Source organism: Notechis scutatus, chromosome 3, assembly GCF_049901735.1.
Source record: "Notechis scutatus isolate UNSWTSFEM ecotype Mainland chromosome 3, rNotScu1.2, whole genome shotgun sequence".
Classification (NCBI taxonomy): domain Eukaryota; kingdom Metazoa; phylum Chordata; class Lepidosauria; order Squamata; family Elapidae; genus Notechis; species Notechis scutatus.
The window spans coordinates 58,012,174-58,033,070 of record NC_142011.1 but is presented as its reverse complement, the minus strand read 5'-3'; the positions used below and the strand labels follow the sequence as shown (position 1 = coordinate 58,033,070).

General features: G+C 36.2%; 1 protein-coding gene across 1 annotated transcript in view; it reads left to right on the top strand.

Annotated features, from left to right (window-relative positions):
- The first annotated feature begins 5,393 nt into the window (after positions 1 to 5,393).
- The window catches only part of TESK2 (testis associated actin remodelling kinase 2), a 58,241-nt gene continuing 42,737 nt past the window's right edge, over positions 5,394 to 20,897 (top strand). The window contains exons 1-3 of the mRNA XM_026665751.2: positions 5,394 to 5,760; positions 10,121 to 10,411; positions 18,211 to 18,332. Of these exons, the coding sequence (XP_026521536.2) occupies positions 10,199 to 10,411; positions 18,211 to 18,332 (335 nt within the window). The 5' untranslated portion in view covers positions 5,394 to 5,760; positions 10,121 to 10,198. The remainder of the gene's footprint in view (positions 5,761 to 10,120; positions 10,412 to 18,210; positions 18,333 to 20,897) is intronic.

The window sequence follows — 20,897 nt, the reverse complement described above, 5'->3', positions numbered from 1 at the left end:
ATTAGCACAAACTATATTTGAACTAAAACTTTATCCTATGTCAATACTTATATTGGCAGTGTATTAAAAAAAACACCCAGTCTTGCAGTAGTGGTAAATATATTAAAGGAAATATTGACCTAGGGTTTACTGTGGCTAAGTGGCTGACAGGTTATGTCATGCAGACTAGATTAAACCCAATTAGATGGATTAGTTTTTATGCTGTTTGTTATGCAGAGCCAGTCAATTGGCCAAATGCAGTAAACCATAGTTTAATGTTGTGTGAATAAACCTACTGAATAATTTAGCCAACCAGATTTTACTTACCTAGTATATTTTGTCAAAGTAATCACTTTTAAAGAAACAGTATTGGCTATCTTAAACAGACTTAGGAGCTCTCAAAATATTACTGGATATTGTTGTAAATAAAGCTGAACTGAGGGGACCATTTCTATCCTGCTGTTATTTATCTGTTCAGTTTGTACAACCTTCCCACTAAACATGCAACTCTGAGCAGAGTTGCAACTCTGAACTCTAAAATCCAGCTAAAACAACAAAGCCACTAGCAAAAATCAAAATCCAATGAGGCATTTGATTTTTTTTTCTTTTTATGATAATTTAATCCTTTTATTCAGGGTGGAGTTGCGGCGACTGAATTGAATTGTTTATCAAATGAGGCATTTGATATAACTATATGAATCACTATATAAATCAACCCCCAAAAAGTGAGATCATCTAACTTCTTGGCACTAAATCTGAAGAGAAAAAAACAAGACAAGCAGGATGAGAGCCATCTTGGATCTCGGAAATAATTCTACAAGGGAGGCACAGTCAGAAGATACATTTCCTGGATCCCATCAACCCACTTCACAGGATTGTTGTTATGGGGAAAACAGGAGGAAGACGGAGTATTAGTTAAGTTTGCTACCTTGAGTTATTTATATAAATAACAAAGATGGTATAAAATGCATTTAAAAATAAATAAAAAATGATATTTTTAATAGAAGGACATGTCCATCCTGTCAGATTTTATGGATTGGGCAGAAATACCTGCAGATAGGCTGTTTTGCAAATAATCTGGCTCTGTGCCTGAAGGGCTCTCTAAATACAACCAGCATCTTGTATTGAAGAAAATTACTTGGAGCTAATGCAGCTCACAAAAAAAAATGTTATATGCTCATATTACAGTGTGCCCATAATTTGTGCTGCTGCATTATGGAGGCAGATGCAGCTTCTGAGTGGTCTACAAAGGTTACTTGTAGAGCTCATTGTAGTAATCAGATAGGAGGTAACCAAGGTATGAGTGAACATGAGCAGAACCTCCCATCCAGGAATGAATTCAGTTGGTGCACAATATGGATTTGTATAGGAAGTCACTTAGTGATGGCTGCCATCTACTCTTTAAGAAGGAGCCAAGCATTCTAGAAGAAACCCCAAATTACATACCAGTTTTGTTTGGAAAAGCCCAACCTAGTTCATTACTGGAAAATAACCAGATCTAGGGCAGGCCTTAAAATTATAGCCATTCAGGTTGTGGTGACTTGGACTGGAAGAAAGAGACTTAGGCTCCACCCTAGCAAGATCCACAGATGGAAATATCCTTCTGGGTTCAGTTCCAAGTGGAGAAAAAGACACTGGAAACATGGGGGCTGTTTGGAAGGTTTAACGGTGGACAGGACCACATGGCCTGGAGCTCCTGAGTGAAAAGAAAGGATGATCACATGCTTCAAGGTGAAAGAAGAGATCAAGAAAGGACTGATATGCTGAGAGAGCCTGGGTTTTATAACCTTTGTTGGGATTTGAATTGGAGCTTGTATTCTGATTGGTTGTCAGACTCCCATGGGGCCATGCAGGGCAATTCTGTAGGCTGTCCTGAGTTCCAGGCTTGACTGAGCCTTGATGATGCATTGAAAAGGGCTTTTGGACAATTGCTATAGTTTTACCTGGAGATCTTTGTTATGTAAAGTATTCTGGCCTTAATGGCCCACCCATTAACAAAGGTGGGGGTGAGCTTCTGCTTCTGAGATGAGTTTCTGCTTCTGAGTTTCTACTCTTTTTTAGAGGAAATATTCTGCCTTTTTAATATTTCCCAGGAGATTTCATTTTTCTAGGAGAGGGGTGGGTGCTAACTTCCTACACTATCAAAGCAGAAAAATAGTTATATTTTGGTGTTCTTAGTACTAGAAGGTACCGTAATCCTTAAAAGACTCCTATCGGTGTGCATGTTTAATTGGATTTGATCTTCATCTTTTCCTTGTAACATTCTAAGATCTCTTCTGCCCTCTTCTGTCATTTGATCTCCCAGAGTTTCTTTGAAAACCACAGGCCTCCTTGGAACTCATGAACGCATAGGTAGTAATCTGAGTGATGGCTACTATCATTCTGAAAAGGAATTGCTCTGCCAGCATTCCCCAGTTAACACAAACTGCTTTGAGAGACAGAGATTTTTCAGACCTAACGTTAATTGTCAATCCTTATTTCAGTCTTGTCTCATATTTTCATTCTTTCTCACCAGCTTTGTTTTTGCCTTTTATCCATTTCCATTTAAAATACTTTTTTCTATTTTAATTTCTAAAGAAGAACTGTAACACAAAATGTTAGGGATTTTAATTTTACGTATCTAGAACTTTTGAAATTGTTCACTAGTTTGAACACAAGATGTCACTCACATGTTAACTTTTATTGAATCACAGACTGATACATATACCTATAAATGTTAATCTAAGCTGTTTCCTGGGCAAAAGTTGCAGACACACACCCAATTGCTATCCTGGACAAATTTTACACTTTAATTAGAATATATTAATTTTCCCTGAACAACATAAAAAGATTGGAAACTACTGCTCAATACTATTTCTGCCAAGTATTTTACTACACAACAAACATTTTGAGGAATGCTTTTGGGTTTTAAGGGGGCCTTAGAGAATTCAGAACTGTGTTTTCCAGTTGTCTCTGTAAATAAGCAATGATTTTAGACCTTCCAGTGTCATTTGTTTTCTATATTCCAAATAGGGAAAATTCATTCTACAAGAGCATTTATGCCAAGCTTCTACTTGGAAAATTATACCAGGCCATAAAAATGGACATATTTCCAATATCTATGATGGTTTTGGGCCAAGTGCTCATGTGCTGGCTTTTTTTCTTCTTCCATTTGGCTTTTTCTCTAGAAATATTTATTTGCACATATCATTATCAAATAATTCTGTTTCATTGATGTTATAGTTACAAAGCAGAAACAGCTCAATTTAGTAGGTTTAAATTTAACTAGTATTTGGATAGGAGACTCTAGGGAATACCAGGGTTATTCTGTGGATCAAAAATATATCCCACAAGACAGTGGTAAATCACTTTTGTACTATGGCCAGAAAAACAACATGGTGTGTGTGTATTTAAATAACTCATCAGCAGGAATTGTTCTACCTGTTTCCAAATGGGATCTGGTCCTTCAGGGCCCATATGAATGACTGCAGCTCATTGAAAAGTGCTCTCCCCACCTTTTTTTTTTAAATTAAGCAACATGTACATATTTCTGGAACTGGTTTTCTTTTCAAGAAAAGCCTTGACCTGCAGCTACATGAAACACATTCATCTCTTCTTTTAAACAACTTTTCTTTTCAGGTCTCTCCATTTCATGACAATGTCTATCATGCTGGTATTTTGTTTTCTATACAGTAACCAGTATTGTGTTGTTGAACAGAGAACTGATTGTACAGAACCAGAGCCAGATTTCACCAAGAGCCATCAGAACATAAGTTTTGAGAGCTGAAAGGATTTTGCTTGTGCTGAGAAACTGCAATATTCCAATCAATAAAATCACACGATTTCTTCCAATGGGTAGTTCTAATGGCACAAATATGGAAGTACTATACACTTAGACTTTGGTACAAGGGCTCAGTGCCAAGAGGTACTTTTTTAAGCAATAACTGTACTGCATTTTGGGCAATATAGGCTGGCGACCCTCTCCAATTAAAGGGTTTTCAAGGATTACTTCTTTCAGTCTGAAAAAAAAATGTTCCCCCCACCTTTTAGTTTATTATCAAAATTGGCAATTTTCTCACAAAATAATAAGCTTTACATTCCATTCTCAAGGCTGGAGAAACTAACTAAAAATCCAGTTTTATTTTAAATTACTTTGAACACACACATATTCATAAAATGAGTAGATGTATAAAATGTTTTCTGAAAAAAACAGACATGGGATGGTGATGTAAATGAAAGCAATTCAGGAAATAAAGCATTAATCTGGGAGAGTAATTATCAGGAGAGCAATAGCTCCTGCAGAGGCTGGAACAGTCAGAGGAATGGATACACCCACCCTTTTCATTATGCCACCTCAAATAGAAGAGTCCTGGAAGTAGTCAAGGGGGTATAAATGGTGAAACAAGCTCCATACCTTTTACACATATGCTGTGATATTGTACACACTTATAAACTGAGCTTGCCTTGTGATGTTTAGTTATTTTGACAAAGCATCAGACCCTTTGTTTAAATATATGATTCAATATGGAAATCTTGAGGAATACTACTACAATGAATAATTTTTCATGAGCAAACTGCCATTGGATGAATGAAAGCTCCATGGATGAAATGAATCGTGCTCCTTAAATGCCCCAGTACAAAAGGCACCCACAGTTTAAAGACACTGAGGAAGGCAGATCATATGATTAAGGGCATTTCTCCAATAACAAAGGTTTTAGTAAAAAGGAAGTTGTCCTGTGGCAATTTTGCTTTATGTTCATGTTTATGTTCATGGGACACAGAGGACTTTCATGAATTATATCATTTCCAAAAACCATTAGTAATTGTTAGTGCGCGCGTGTGCAACACTGTAGCCTGTTGCAAAATCTGTTCGCCTACCAAAAGACTCCGTGCAGCAACTTTAGGAAGTATTTGCCTTGGGCAGCAAACAATTCACTCTGCCTCGGTTGACAGCTGAATTCTTCCCTCCTTGTGCAAACAATGTAGAACGCTTTCATTTCTCGCTTTCAATGGCAAACTTATTCTTAATGGCTTGACATTCCGCAGTATTCCCCATCCGCCTTCAATCGGTGCCTAACCACACCAGCTCTCTCTTCGTCCCGCCCTTTCGCTTGCGCTCGCTCCGAACTGTGGTTGCGCTGAAGTCAAACTGAGCTGCCACTCAAGCTCTCCCCCACCCCCTCCCGTTCTCTTAACCAAAGAGGAGACACAGACTGCGGCTCTCGCTCTCTCTCTCCCTCTCTCTCTCTCTGTGTGTGTGTGTGTGTGTGTGTGTGTTGGGGTGTGTGTTTTGTGTTTTTTTGTGTTTTTGTGCTTTGTGTGTGTGTGTGTGTGTGTGTGTGTATCTTCAATTCGATTAGCTACCTTCGCTGCCTATCCAACAAGAAGCTCTCTCTCGATTGGTGGACATCCGCAGGCAGGTCCCGCCCTTTTTCGCCCTGCGGTGGCCTCCAGCCAGCTCTGGCGATTTACTTTGGGCTGAAGGGTCCGGGGAACTCAGCTGGGCGCGCGCAAGTCCTTTCTTTTCTCTGTGCTGCGAACTAGGTGGGGGGCCGGAGTGCGGGATCGGGGGGGGAAGGGCCCTCGGCCGCTGCGGCCCAGGTTTGTGTAACTGGTTCTTGTGGAAAGCGACCAGTTGCTCCCTTCCGTGTCCCATTACCCTGCCTGGGGTATCCACCGCGGAGCATTAGACCGTTTACCCCGGTTGTGTCGCGCTTCCACTGTCCTCCTGGAAGGCCTGGGAATATGTGCAGTCCTTTGGAGTGCGGGACACGCCGCCCCTCGTTCTCCTCTTCGAGGCAGGTAAAGGCAGCAGACCGATATGGCGAATCGTAATGCCTTATTGTCGAGGCGGAGTGGCGGGGGGGGGGAGAGCGGGGGTCTTTCCCAAGGTGTGCAGCGAAAGGGAAAGGAAGCGGGGCTGGGTGGGTTCTTCTGAGCCTAGCAGGAGCAAGTGAGTGTGAGTGTGTGTTTGTGTATGTGGGGGCGCGCGCGCGCGCCTCCCTAAGTTTTGCACGCCGACGTTACAGAGGCGTGAGGATCCGGGTGACTTCCTGGAGGTCAATACCCGAAGAATTAAGACTTAGATTTACCTACAGTTTCTAGAGATAACGTATGCCAGTGCTCTGAAGGGAACATGCATGTTGGTAGTACGCTGTACTTTTAGCAGAACTTTGTGTAACTTGTCATCGGCCCTTAATGTTGTGCCCTAAAAAGTGATACCAGGCAACTGCCCAGTCAAAGATGGAGTAGCTGACACCTGGATGGAAGCTGTTGGGGACAAGCAAAAGAATAACTTCCTTGTCTTTACCTCTCTCTCTCTTTTTTTTTTTTCACTTGTATCTGTTGCACACAGTAATATTTTGCTTGGCTACCTTCTCATTTAGGAACCACTAAATCTTACTGTGCGTTATGAAATAGAGCCTGTTTCAGTGGGTGTTTTGAAATTATAGAGTGGATACTATTAAGTGTCACTGAGTCTTTTAAGATTTGTGGCTTCAGCTTAGGGTTTTTCATTCAATATAGATAGACATGTCCTGAATGGAAAAGCTGAATGTTAATTGGAAGTTTTCTTTTGTCCCCTTTATGTTGCACAGGGATTTATTTGTGCATCTATTTTGATGTCCTTTAAATTACTGCAGTCTGCTGCTTCTATAATGTTCTCTGAATACAGCAGGTTTTTTGTGTATATAATTGGTGGAATTATCTCTTGTATATTAAAAATCTGCCTTTCACAGGAATACAAGCATGTTTTTGGGAGGGAAGCAGCTTTCATGCCTGTTGGATGCTTTTCAGTAATGTTAGACAACAGGTGCCATTATTTTTAGAGAAGGCTATATAGACTGATAAATGTGAATTTGTGATAATCTGATTTCAGATATGTCTGATCTACTTTTTATAAATAACCTCACAAACTATTGCTATCTTTAAATTGATAAGATCAAATATTTGGATTAGTTTCATATTTGAAACTTAACTGATCAGTACTCTAAAATATTTTCCCAACCTGATGCTCTTTTCAATTCTTGACCTCAAAGCTTTTTTCAGCTTCATTATGATACAGAATTCTAATCCCCATTTAGCACCAAAACTGCATTTTCCCCATGTTGAAAAGAATGTATAGTGTTGACAGGTAGAAAAAAAAGATACAACATATTCCAATTTACTGTGCTAAGTGTGAAAATGTTCCCAATTTACAAAAGAAAATGGCATGAATATTTCTAGAAAAGTATATGGATTGCTAAGACTTTTAGTGTATTACATTTTATAAATTACAGTAAAGGTATTAAAATGGTGCTGACATAAGAAAAGGAATGTGGTATGCATTAATGATGCCATAGACTTTGAACGCTATCATGAAAAGTACAGTATGGTTTTTACAAATTAACTAGTAGTCATTAAGGCATTAGTCTAGAAATGGGGAGATGCTGAGGTGTAGTTTTCTTTGTGTACAAAGGCAAAACCTTGGGGTAGTAACTCTGTGTGCTAGGAAGCTGGCATTGGCCATTTCCAAAAATATCACTTCCAAAGAAAAAACTTGCTAAGAAAAACTGCAGGGACTTATTTAGTTGCCAGGAACAGAAACAGGTTCAAATGCACCTCCCCCAAATAAAATAAAAACAAAAAAATTTTATATGTTTTATTGAAGATTAAAAAAGATAAATATGAAAAATTAAAATTAAAAAATGAATCACTAAATTCATTTTATAATTTTCTTGAATATTATAATTAGTTGTAAAAAATTGAAAGTATTACATCACTCTACCAAACTAAAATATAGTTTTCTAGTGTTGCAACATTTTGCTGTGTAAACCTTATTTTTTTATAAGGGAAGTCCTCCATTTTTATGAAGATCAAGCTAGTAGTGAGAGAAGTTAGATTAAAACAGGTATCAGAGAAGATCAAATTGGTTTAATTTATCCCTTAACCGTAGTCAAGAATTCCAGGAAGTGTAGAAAATCACTTACTTATATTTGCTATGAAGTGGTAAATGATACTGCATCAGGTCCACATGTGCTGAATCTTCAACTAAGTATTATAGACACTACCTTCTCTTCTTCTATTTAGACCATATGGTCTATCCCTTTTCTTCAAGTATGATGTCAAAACTGATGCTAGCCAGGAAGTCCACAGTGGGGTGAGTCAGGGATTCATCTGCAATAAAGAAATTCCCATCTGAAGCAATTGGAGATTTTTCTACCAATGTATTTTGTTGCAAAAAAAAGAGGAGACATTGAGAAGTACACTAATTATTTACAGCTGACCTCTGGGTAGAGTTCTTTAAAACAGCTAAAGGTTGGTAGTTGCTGAAATGGTCATTTCTTCAGTTCTTAGCTTTGAATTCTAGTTCTCCTGGCCTTGCCTTACTTACCTGAACTTTTACACTTCAGTCATCTAAATTGGATTTCAGACTTTGTTTCCAAATTACATCATCATGCTTTGATCTGGCTATCTCTGTAACTATTTCTTGGGCTAATTAACTCCAATCGGATACCCTTTATGCTTTTGATGACTTGGTAATCTCATTGAATTGAACAGAGTCGTATTTGAACAGGCTGATCAAACAACAGTATAATTGTTTTGCTGATTATATTTTGGTATACTATCCTTCCAGAGACTTTAGGAAGTGATAGTTCTTCTTTCTAATAACTTTGTGATAAATGAGGGCCCATAACCTATTCAGCACATTGCTATCAGAATGGGGAAATAATTTCACATCTAACAATTCACATCCAATTTCTTATCTAATCTAGTGACAACTATGTTAATGGAAAACAATTTTAAATCAATATGAATACAGGCTACTGATCATTTTGAATACTATCAACAAGATATTGCTGTAAATTCAATTTGATGATAACCCTTCAATTCAGATGTACAGGTAATGCTTGACATACAACCACAATTGAGCCCAAAATTTATGTTGCTAAGTGAGAAATTGGTTAAGTGAGTTTTGCCCCATTTTACAATTTTTCTTCCCACATTTGTTAAGTGAATCACTGCAGTTGTTAAATTAGTAACATGGTTGTTAAGTGAATCTGACTTTGCTTGTCTGAAGGTTGCAAAATGTAATCACATGACCCAAATGTAAATCATGTGACCAACTGTCATAAATGTGGAAAATGGTCATAAGTCACTTTTTTCAGTGCTGTTGTAACTCTGAACAGTCACTAAGCAAATTGGTATAAGTTGAGGACTATTTGTATTGAGGCTTTAGCTCCCAGCCAGCATAAGCAACTCTGAGAAAGTTGTCCCTGCATCTTTGGAATATCCTCACTAGTGTTGGTATACGTACTGTATGATTCAAGTGCCATTCTATTCTAGTAGTATAAGAAAAAGGACAAATTTTGTTTCTTTAAAGAAACAAACCTCTAAGAAGAAAGGACTACTTTGTTAGTGCAAAGCCATAGAGAAATACTAGCAACTACATTCCTATCACATGGTTCTAGAAGTTTATAGTAGTTAAAACCATATTTCTGGCAGTCTTGCAAGAATGAATGAATTGCTATATATGTGTGTATGTATGCACTAGTAAACTGTTCTTATTTAAAATACTTTGGCTGGGGGAAAACGCATATCTGAACTCCATCTAAAGAGGGAATTCCTGGGCAAGTTATTATGTTCTGGCTTTTCTTTGGTAAACTGTGATGAAATATTTGTATCATGAAATTGTTTATAATGAATTTCCACTAAGCTACTGTGTGTAGATAGTTGATAGTCAATTAACAGGACAATTCAGATGGAAAATTAGGCTGATCTAATATATTGTGGAATAAAATCAATCACTATTTTTAATTGTTGAATTAAGTCTTTGGAGTTCTAGTGCTTGACAGTCTTTACATTTACAAATGTTTAGCAAAGACTTTAACATATTGACAAATGCTAGTTGTGGATGAAATTATATCTCCACTAGTCACAATAGTTTATTAAATCATGTACAAAGTAAATATGTATTGTTATCTAAAATGGAAAAAATAATTTGTGGAACCTCCTCCTCTGGTCTCCTGGACTCACTTAGTTTTTGATTAAATGTCTTGAATAAGCATTTTTTCTTTTTTTTTTTCATCTCAATTTATCCTATGTAAATTACACACATTCTTTTTTTTAATAAGAAAAGCTAAGAAAATGATACATTAATGGGGTTTTTTTTTTTCATTTTTAGTATTCATCCAGAGGAAAGAAACAGAGATCGACCACTTAAGATGTGAAAAGTGCTCTTCTAAAGGATTGTTTTTACAAAATGGATCGGAGTAAGCGAAATTCAATAGCAGGATTCCCACCACGTTTAGAGCGCATTGAAGATTTTGATGGAGGTGGCGGAAGTGATGGGACCATGGGCAGAGTTTGGACTTCTTCATATAAAGCCTTGATAAGTGCCTTTTCAAGACTTACAAGACTTGATGACTTCTCTTGTGAGAAAATAGGATCTGGTTTCTTCTCTGAAGTATTCAAGGTGAGTAATAACATTTCCATATCTTCTCTTTAATACAGTAATTGGAACAAAACATAATGAATACTCTGTTCTATATAATATACAGGGTTACTGCATTTGACTGCAGAAATACAAATGACCATTAATGATGACAAACCTTTTTCTGCCATGTGATTTTTTTGGTTTTTGCAGCCTACAGTAGTCTCTCCTTGAAAAGTTTTGAATATGAAAAATTCATTGTGTGTCAAAGATTCTAAATGAGACTATATAAAAACTTTGTTGAATAATTTATCCACAATATTTTTAGAAACATATACGGTACATTTTATTTACCTGTTTAACCTTCCTTTTTCCAAATAGAACCAGTGATTTGAATAAAAACATAAAACAGCAAACATATAAATATACAGAACAAAAATGAAATGTTAAAATGTAAATGGAGAATACAGAAAATTTGTATTTTAAAAAGCCATAAAGGAGTTTTTAAATGCATTTTGAAGGAAATCTAATATAGCATTCAGGTAGGCTTCCTTCAAGATAGAATTCCACCTGTAAAAAATTATCAAAATAATTGCTCATCAGTTCCTCCCCACTGTAAGGTTTGCTTTGGATTGTGACTGCTGATGAGGTTCAGACTTATAGTTACCTCTGCTTCACTATAGAAAACAAAGTAATAGACAGTGGTATCCAATACCCGCAGTTATTTTCTTAATACATCCTCTATTTACCTGAAAACTAGAAAAAGTGGAGATACACAATCAATACTCTGGTTTTAAACGCACATATTCAACTTTAAGTGCCACATTAGTCTTCACAAACATTCTGTGTCGTTAAAATTCAAAGTGAAAATCCAGGTTAAAGAAGTTGCCTTTGATTTTTGACTTTTAAGTTTATTTTTAATAAGGTATCCATTGTAGGAACATTCACTGACACAGTCATTTAAACTCTGTTTATCTAAGGATAATTTGAAAATAAAGCCACATTTACTATTCATTTTCTAGATGGTGGTTGGGTGGGTATTTATACAACTATCCAGGTTTTAAATTAAGTAAGGGTAAGAGACCTACTCAGGAGAGCTCAGTCCCTCTCCTAGTATCCTAGGCACTGCAGTGGTCACTAGGTAAACTTTTCAGGCTTGATTTAAAAAAAAAAATCCTTCCCCATCCCCAGGCTGGATTTACACATGGTGAGACCACAAGGTATGAGAAGCTATATTTGGCAAGTACTAACAGAGAGTAAGGCTAGGTAACAATTCAACTTATGTTACACACCTTATGCTAGCAAGATGCATAACAAATTTGTGGTGGTGAAGGCCCAGAAAAGAAGGTATGAATGCAAAAATAAATTGATTAGGATCATGTTATGGCTTAATTTAGGAGACTTTCAGATATAAAATTTGAATAAAACTGTAAAACATGAAAAAACCCACCCTGAAATTTTGAGAGATCCTTTCAGACTCCAAGGTCCTAAGATATAGCTTGCTTAATTTACGCATAAATCTATCCCTGTCCATCCCTCATGATATGGATGTCATATGCAGAATGGTGGAATATTACCGTAACTGTTCTTCAGTTAAACTAAAAGCAATGAAGACAATTGCAGGAAGAATTGAAATTACAGCTACTCCTGCTCACTGATTCTGGACTGAGAGCTGGAAAGAGGAGTTGGTCATTGCTTAACTCTCCTGCCTGGGTTTGAATAGCACGTGAGACGGGGTTCAGATCACTGGTGGTATTCTACTGGTTCGGCCTGGTTCTAGCGAGCTGGTAGCAGCGATGAGCAGCGGAGAACCGGTTCTCTCCGCTGCTCTGTGTTGGACCCACCTGCCTCCCATATTCACCTTTTTCTGTTGAATTTGAAGTGCAGCTGCTTTGCGCAGCACAGAATAGTGCCACATGACAGCTGCTGAAGCGACCGGGGTCATGCAGGCTTGTAGAAGGCGAGTTAGAATGCCTCTGCGTCTGCGCAAAGTGCACGTTTGGCATGTGCGTGCACGCAAAGTGTGTGCACACACGCAAAGCGCGCCCACCAAGCTACCCCCACCACACCGGTGGCAACAATATTTGAATCCCACCAAAGGTTCAGATGAATGAAACATACTATAAAAATGATTGCCACTTATAACGAAGGCTCCCTGTTTTAAACCCAGTAACATATCAGGAGTCACTTTGGGTGACACCATATGAACAAGCCCATTGAATAAGATGTGATAGGATGAGAAATAGATGGATCTTGTCCAATAATTGGCTGATGTACTCTTCCCTTTTAGCTATCTATTTTAGATACTTAAGAACATGTAGTGTTTATTTTCTCAGGGGCCAAATCCCAGATAGGAAGGTTTTGTAGTCTAGAAAATTAGTTTCTTTGTGGCTAATTCACAGAAATATCCTCTGTATGATCAAACTTACAAGGAGAGATCTGTTAGAAGCAAAACAAGTACAGTTGATAGATGTCCTGCTGTCAAAATGCATTGCAACTCATTAAAGCTCATATTAGGACTGTACAGAAAGAAATACCTGGGGTTTATGTTTTAAATATTTAGGATGGCTAGATTTAAGACTAAATGATTTTTATTATAACTTGATCTGTATTTAATTCTAGTAATGTTAGTTAAATTGAGCCTTTAATTATTCTAAGTATGCTAAGATTGTCATAATGTATTTTTAAAAATGTTACTGTTTGAATAATAGTTCAATCTTCCTTTATTAAAAGCATATTTTAATATATTTCATCATAGTTATGTGACCTTTCTGTAGTCTGTCTTGCTGATATATCTAATGAGGGAAAAATAATTTTGAAGCAACCTAGCTGTAAAAATGAGACTGTAGAATTTCATCTGTTTATATTCCGATATTTAACATAAACCACAGCCTAATCTTCTGTGAAAAGGGAAGAGGAAGAATATAGTAGAAGACGACTGTGGCAAATAAAGATATGAGAAAGGAAACAAATAAATAGAAAAGATAAAGTAGCAGCTGCAGAATAATCATATGGCATAAAAAACCTAAGATAAGCAATACATTTCCCAAATCCAAAGAGTTTCATTGTATGCATTAGTGTTTTTTAACCCGGCTCTTTTAAGGCTGCTCTTTAAAAATGTGAGATAAAATTTAAATACATACATATATATACTATACTATATACAGTCTCTCTCTCCCTCCCTCCCTCCACTATTATAAACCACTAACCACTATTATAAAAACTTATGAATTTAAATTTCATACAGTAATTCAAATTTGATAAATATTTAATTGTAACCTGTTTAAATTTCAGTTTTTCACATTCAGTTGATTCTAGGAAACAATTCTAGGAAACAAATACCTTGCGTTCCAACCAAATTAAATTTAGTACCATAGATGCTCATAGGGGACAGTGTGAGGAGATTTCATTTTGGCAGTTAGAACATGAGGTTTATTGATGTAAACATTTTGTAGCCACAGTTCCTTGCTGCTTGTGCAAATTCCTATGTATTAGCTTTTAAAACTGGAAGTATATACGGTACTTCCTCTTACTGTATACCTAGCTTGCAAACAAAGAGACACTTTTTTCAGAGTTCTATGTGAGGAGTTCTACTCTAGACTAATTAACTGAAGTTGGGTTCTGTTATAATCCAATATATCAGCATTTTTAGTGAAACTTAAGTTACGTCAACTTATTCTGTATCTAAACCTATGTACTATCAGTTATAATTACATGCAACAATATGTTAAACATAATGTGTAAGATTATTTTAAAAATTAGTTACAGTATTTTTGTCTCTGTTGTTTGCAGTATATGCATCTGCTGGCAAAGTTTAATGCTTCTTTTTTAGTTCTCACTAACTATTAGATAAATATTTATATCTCAGTTTGATTTAGTTTGAAAAAAAAATACGCTTTTCCCTAGGTATAGAACAGGTGACTTCCAGGATAACTTCCTTTCATAGGCATTGACAGGGGTGGGATTCAACCGGTGTTACTACTGGTTTGGTGACTATGTCAGAGCTACCAGTTCTTTAGAGCCGGGCAGAATAAGTAGCATCCCACCCCTGGGCATTGATCTTGGAATTTGGTCTCAAGGGAGTGGCTCAGTAGTTATAGGTTTGTATTGTACATCATCATTTAGAATTATTTGCCACACAGTTCCATTTTAAAAAATTGTAATGGAAGATCAAGTGATTACAGTAGAAATGATTTAATGATAACATAACCTGTGGCTTTATTTCATAATTAAAATAATTATGTACATCTTACTCTAAGCAGCTCAGAGTCACCTTGAATTGCCAGATAGGCGGCAAATAAATTTGATAATCATAAATGTGATCATATTTAGTGTGATCAGTAAAACACTTAAAGCAAAAAAGTCCTAACAATTTAAGAATCAAAAGTACAAAATAAATAACCCAAATGCAAAAAAACCCAACCAATGAAACAAACAAAAAATCCAATATTAAAAAAAAAAAAAATTAAACCCCAAAACACAGTCCTCCATAGTTTGGGAATATATATTGTATGTACATTTTCTTTTCTATTTGATGAACTGATTTATGATGTCTCCTGTTTAAGTGCCTTATAAAACTCAAAAACTTATACTAGTTGTATTCTAATATACGATATGGTATTGCTTACCATGGGTTTTTAAATGAGGACCTCACTTTTTTCTGACTTCCTACCAGCTTTCCCATTGATTTGTCTTGTGGGAAGCCAGCAAGTAAGATTGCAAATCACAATTATGTGATTGCAAGACACTGCAAGGATCAGAAATGTGGGCCAGTTGCCGAGCACCTGGTACCAAGGTTCCGACAAATGAACCCAACCAGTTCAGCACTCTGAGATTTGTAGTTTTCTCAAAGAACCATTTTATTGAGTACATCATATTGGCCCATTTGAAAGCAAAACCAGCTCTAAATATTTCCTGTGGTTTCTGTATAATTAAAGAATAGATAATTCCCTCCCTCAGTGTCACAGGTCACATTGTCCAATTAGGTGTTCTGGTGCCTCTTTGGCAACTTCCCACGGAATCTGGCCAGCACCTGTTGCGATGACCTTGGTTCCCACGGGCTGATGTGTTGCTGTCTAGTCTGACATTCCAGAGCTCCCCCCTCCCACCAATGTGTGGCAGCTGAGAAAAAGGAAAGATGGCTGTGGCAGCCCTGATCCGTTTTCAAAGTTGACACCTGGATTGCAATCATGTGATCGTGGGGGCACTCTGACAACTGAACTTTGAGAACCAATCATAAATACCATTTATTCAGCACTGTTATGAGTTTGAATGGTTGCTAAATTACTGGTTATTAAACAAAGACCACCTATACGTACATGCCATTATGTATAATATTTATTAAATATGTTGGGGTGTTTAGAGAAGAATAGATATTACTCTTCTGGCATAAATCTAAATTGGAACTACTTCTTCATTAAATGTCTCTATTTCTGTGAGAATACTTAAATAGGCAAGAGTAATTCATAACTTGGTTTTTACTTTGAATCAAACTTCTTTTTAAATTGGAACTTTCAAAATTTCTTTCTGAATTTTTGCCAGTTCCCAATCTTCCCTAAAAAATCCATTTATTTAGTGTTCTGACTCTTGTAAAAGTTTGTTCAGTGTTAAATAGCAGCATACTTCATTTTAACTGTAGCATTCTAACCAGTGAACTACTTACTTAAAGCAGTGTAATGTCGTGTAACATTATGTAATATTAGTGGGCAGGGAATTTGATTGTTTATTTAAAATACCACTTCCCAAACAGGACATTAAAGGCAGTTTACCATTAAATTACTAAAATGAAATAGTAAAAATCATATAGTGAAATATTTATTTAAAAGTTTGGGTGGTAAAGGTAACAAAGCAATTAATCCAGGGCAAGTTATTGAATATAAACAGAACAAATTCCACTTCCTTCTAGCACTGAAGATGTTACCTAGTTGGGTAATGAAACATCAACAAAATATCTGTAAGAAAACAATCAAGTTCAGAGAGTACCAAGGACTCTACAGAAGAGCAAGGTCTTCAATCTAAGAATGATAGTGGAAGGTCTTCCTCATGCAATTTAAGGAGGATACTAGGCATTGTCTCAGAAGTTTTTAGTCCATTCTGACCGTACTTATGAATTGAAGACATGAGGTAGTTCAATACAAGAATGTACATATCTCATTGGGCTTCCCAAAAGTTCCTAAGTGTTGATGTCTTTAGCAACTTTTCAGTTACCTGAAAGATATATTTGAAAATAGTTTATACTTAGTAGATACCATAATACCAATACTATGTGCAAAATCATAGCAAAAATAATACACAAATATGATGAAAGCTTTCCCCATGCCAAACTATGTCTAGTATAAAATTAAAATGCCAATTATAAGTATTTCAGTGGTTTTAGAAGGTTATTTGCAGCATCTTGTTCAACAGGTTCTTTTTTTGGAACATGGGATTTGCAAAGACCTAGTAATACTTTCCCTATTTCATCATTTGTGGTTTGATGCAGTTGTGTTGGTGTGCAGAAAAGGTTTAAATTTTTGGATGGATTTAGTAGGCAATTTGTATGGTGTTGTATTTTTATTGTATGTATTTCTCCTGAGTTCTGTGAATTATCAGAAGTTTACAAAATGATTTATGAATAACCACACAAATTAATAGTTCATCGATGATATTTTATTCCATCCTATCACAGTCAACCCATGTAGTTCATAATCCAATTATATGGAGGATAAAAATATTCATATAAAACAATACAATAATAATATCACAACCTATTGCTAATTATTGTAATACTGTGATATCCTTCATCCACATTTATTTGTAGTGCTTCACATTTTAAACTAGGCAATGGGGGAAATGACTAAGGGCCTTCCAGAATAGTCATGACTTGATAAGATTCTGGGATATTCTAAAGGGTAGGCTGATGTTCATTCCGGAGCAAATTACAGTAACAGAATGCTTGATTCTATGCCTCCCCTTCTTGGATACCACAGTATATTGAGATCCATAGCAAACATTCTCTGTTTTCATGCATTCTGTCCTATAAAACATCTGTGCAGCTGCATTTTGTACCAGCTGAAGTTTCAAGGTGGACTTTTAAGGACAGTATCATATAGAGTAAATTACAGTAATCCAGCCGAAAGGATGGGAGTGACTGTCTTTTGTGTCCTTTACTTCAGGAAATACCACATCTCTCACACCAGCCAAAGTTGGATAAAGATCAACCTGGTTGTGGCCTCTACTTGATCCTCAAACAAAAGCCATCAGCCCAGGAGGTCCCCCAAGCTGTTCTTTCAAATTAAATACAACCTAGCCCAGAAATAAAGCCTTTCCAACCGTTTTCCAGTTAATAACTGCAGTAGAAGGGAATGTGCTCAACTGCAAACACTGGACAGATCAGATAGCTTCACTGTCAAATGAAGATAGCTTCACTGTCAAATTCAAACAGGAAGTCAAATGATTAAAATATATTAATTTTTGTTAGCATTATGATATATAACAGTAGCTGTCTGTTGTGGAAGTACCATAAAAGACTTTATGGCTTGTGAAATGGTACTAATGTGTAGATCAGCCCTTTAAACATACCCAAATACTAATTTACCAGTGAAGTCATAAAAAGGAAAATATATGCCCTTTTTTCATGGATTAAGATTTTACTAATTAAAGCAAATTAATATAAGCAAATGTACTTAGATTAATAAAACAGAATGGAATTACATAACCTCTAAAGTTGTGGCAATTTTTTTTTAATTTGTCAAGAGTGTTTTAAATAAAGTTGCATGTTACATGCTATGTTGAATCAATATGTTTTTCTTATGTTCCATTGGGAAAATGAGCTCATCTTTGTTCTTTTTGGATTTGTTTAGGTACGACACAAAGTATCGGATCAAGTCATGGCCCTGAAGATGAATACACTAAGCAGCAATCGTGCAAATATGTTGAAAGAAGTTCAGCTCATGAATAGACTTTCACATCCAAACATATTAAAGTAAGAAAAGGTGTGTGTGTTTGCATGTATGTGATTGTGTGCTCACAGATGCATCTGTCTGTGTAGGTTCAAATTAATTTTAATTTTACTACATGCCGCATATGGTCCTTTATGTTTTAAATATTCTTTTTGGAAGCTCAGAAGCCAATGTTGTCTCAGGCTTATGTATATTCTTAGTTCCTTGTCTCTTTCTATTATTCTTAATCCTTTCTATTCGTCTGTGGGTCTTCTTTCTATTCACTTGCCTCCTGGATCAAATAAATTTATGAAAATATTAGTGAAAAGCGATCATATAATAGTTTCATCAAGCATGTTGGCACAAACAAATCACACTTCAAATTGTTAAGGCATGGGAGTCAAGTTGTGACTTGTTGAAGACCTAACCATGTAGCCTCTATGCATGTAGATACAGCATTTCCCCTGGGACTGATAGGAGTGAAGTGGGTATATATGTGCATGTGTACGCAGATATAATCTGAGAAAGCTGTTGAATTAACTCTCCTTTTAGCACAGCTATTTCAGCATTTTAATGCTTCCTTTGCTTTAATGACCTATGACACTAAAAGAGTCCCTTTGAATCCTTTTCACAGTCCTGCAAAATGTAAAACGTAGATCCTGGGAACTAAGCTACACAGAAAGGAGATTGGGTTATGTTCACATCTGTTGTTTAGGCATCTGTTTGAAACATAAGGACCAAATGTATTGGAGTAGTATATGAATGTTCAGTCTAAATACTGATGTACATGTAGGGTTCATTCTTTTGTACAGATTGAAAATTGCTACAAAGGTCAGGAAGTAAGTATTGCTTGCATTAATTGCTTTCCTAATCACTTTTATCTCTCAGGTGCATGTCTAGACTAATTAGGGAAATACGTTAGCTATGAGGAACCTTGCATTAATGTTACATGCCCTTGAAATATGTTATGAATGCTATTAACTTCTATACACATGACTACTAATTTAATTTTTAGCTTGCACTGGAAATTTCTGGAGTATAACTGAATAGAATTCATGGAATGTTAGAAAACATAAATTTATTAAACTTTATTTATTAAATGTTTATGTCACCCATTTCCCCTATAGGTGACTCTGGGCAGCTTACGGATTATAAAAAGACAAGTAGAAAAATAAAGTATTAAAACTATGCAAATTAAAAATTTAAAACTATACAAAAAAACAGGACTAAGAAGACAGCACAGGGATAAAGTCTTCTTACCCCATTAATACTTCCTATGGTGAGTGCCCCCTTCAAGCCCCAGGCCAACTGGCAAAACCAAGTTTTAATCAGCTGTCTTAACGCATGGGCTTGATAGACATAGGAGCCCCATATTAATCTGTGTATGTTAACCCTTCAGTGCACCTTGTATCATATATTTATGATATACATATTTATTACATTTTACTGCATTTTTATTAATACTAACATGCATTAATAGAAATTAACACTGATTTTTTCCCGTAGATGATGAGGTGAGCCTGCACATTATTCTGTGCAGGCTCATCATTCTGTTCAATCCAATGAGTTCATAGATATATCTAATGAACCTAATGACATACTTATTGATTATATTTATACGTTGCATATGAACACAGGTATAGGGCTATGCATAGATTATTAGTGATTAAATCTGAGGTTCATTCACAACATTGAACACTTGTACGCTAAGCATGTAGTACTTATTTTATCATTTACGTTGTTATTCCTGTGAGTAGTTGTCATAGGGGCCCTAGTACACTGCTTTGCCCAGGGCCCATAATGCTGTTAAGATGCCCCGGTTTTAATACCTTTCCAGAAGGCCAAAAGGGTGGTAGCAGTTCTCACCTCCATTGGTAAAGTATTCCACAGGGATGGGGCCATGGCAGAAAAGGCTCTTCTCCCTGATCCTGCCTGCCAGAATTCCCTAGCAGATGCATCTGTAGCAGACTTCTTCCGCTGGCGCCAGTGGGCCAAGCTAGTCCCATTGGGGCAAGATGGCCTCTCAGATAAGTGATGGCAGCTTGTCCAGCTTTAAAGGGTAGTAGCAAAAATAATCAAAAAAACAACATGTATAGCTGTAAATATTTATTATGTTTATATTAAAAAATCTAAAGCAAATTCCATTCAAATTTTATGCTACCTAGAATACATATTCCTATTTTAAATTTTTTAAAAAAATAATAAATATATAAAAAAATTAAGTACTATGGTGGATGTTGGATCTCTTCCTCCTTTATGTGAGTTGGAATCAAGGAAATAATAAATATTCTGATATAATGTATTGCTTTAAAATATAATACAGAATAGTCTGTATGCAGGTCATATGTAACCACTAATCTTCATTTTTCTCCACATCATGCAACTTAAATTCAGTTGTAAAATAGATTATCTTTGGATGTACCGTTTCTAGCAAAAATAAGAGTACAATTTGATACACCACGCTTCTGTGAGAGAAAATTCATTATTCATTCCTATTTTCTTGAGCTAATATTTTTGGCCTTGCTCTTCTGCCCTAATGATATTACCAAGAAACTTCCCTGCAATTTTAAAAATTATTGGCTACTAGACTATTTGCTATTCCTTTGTTA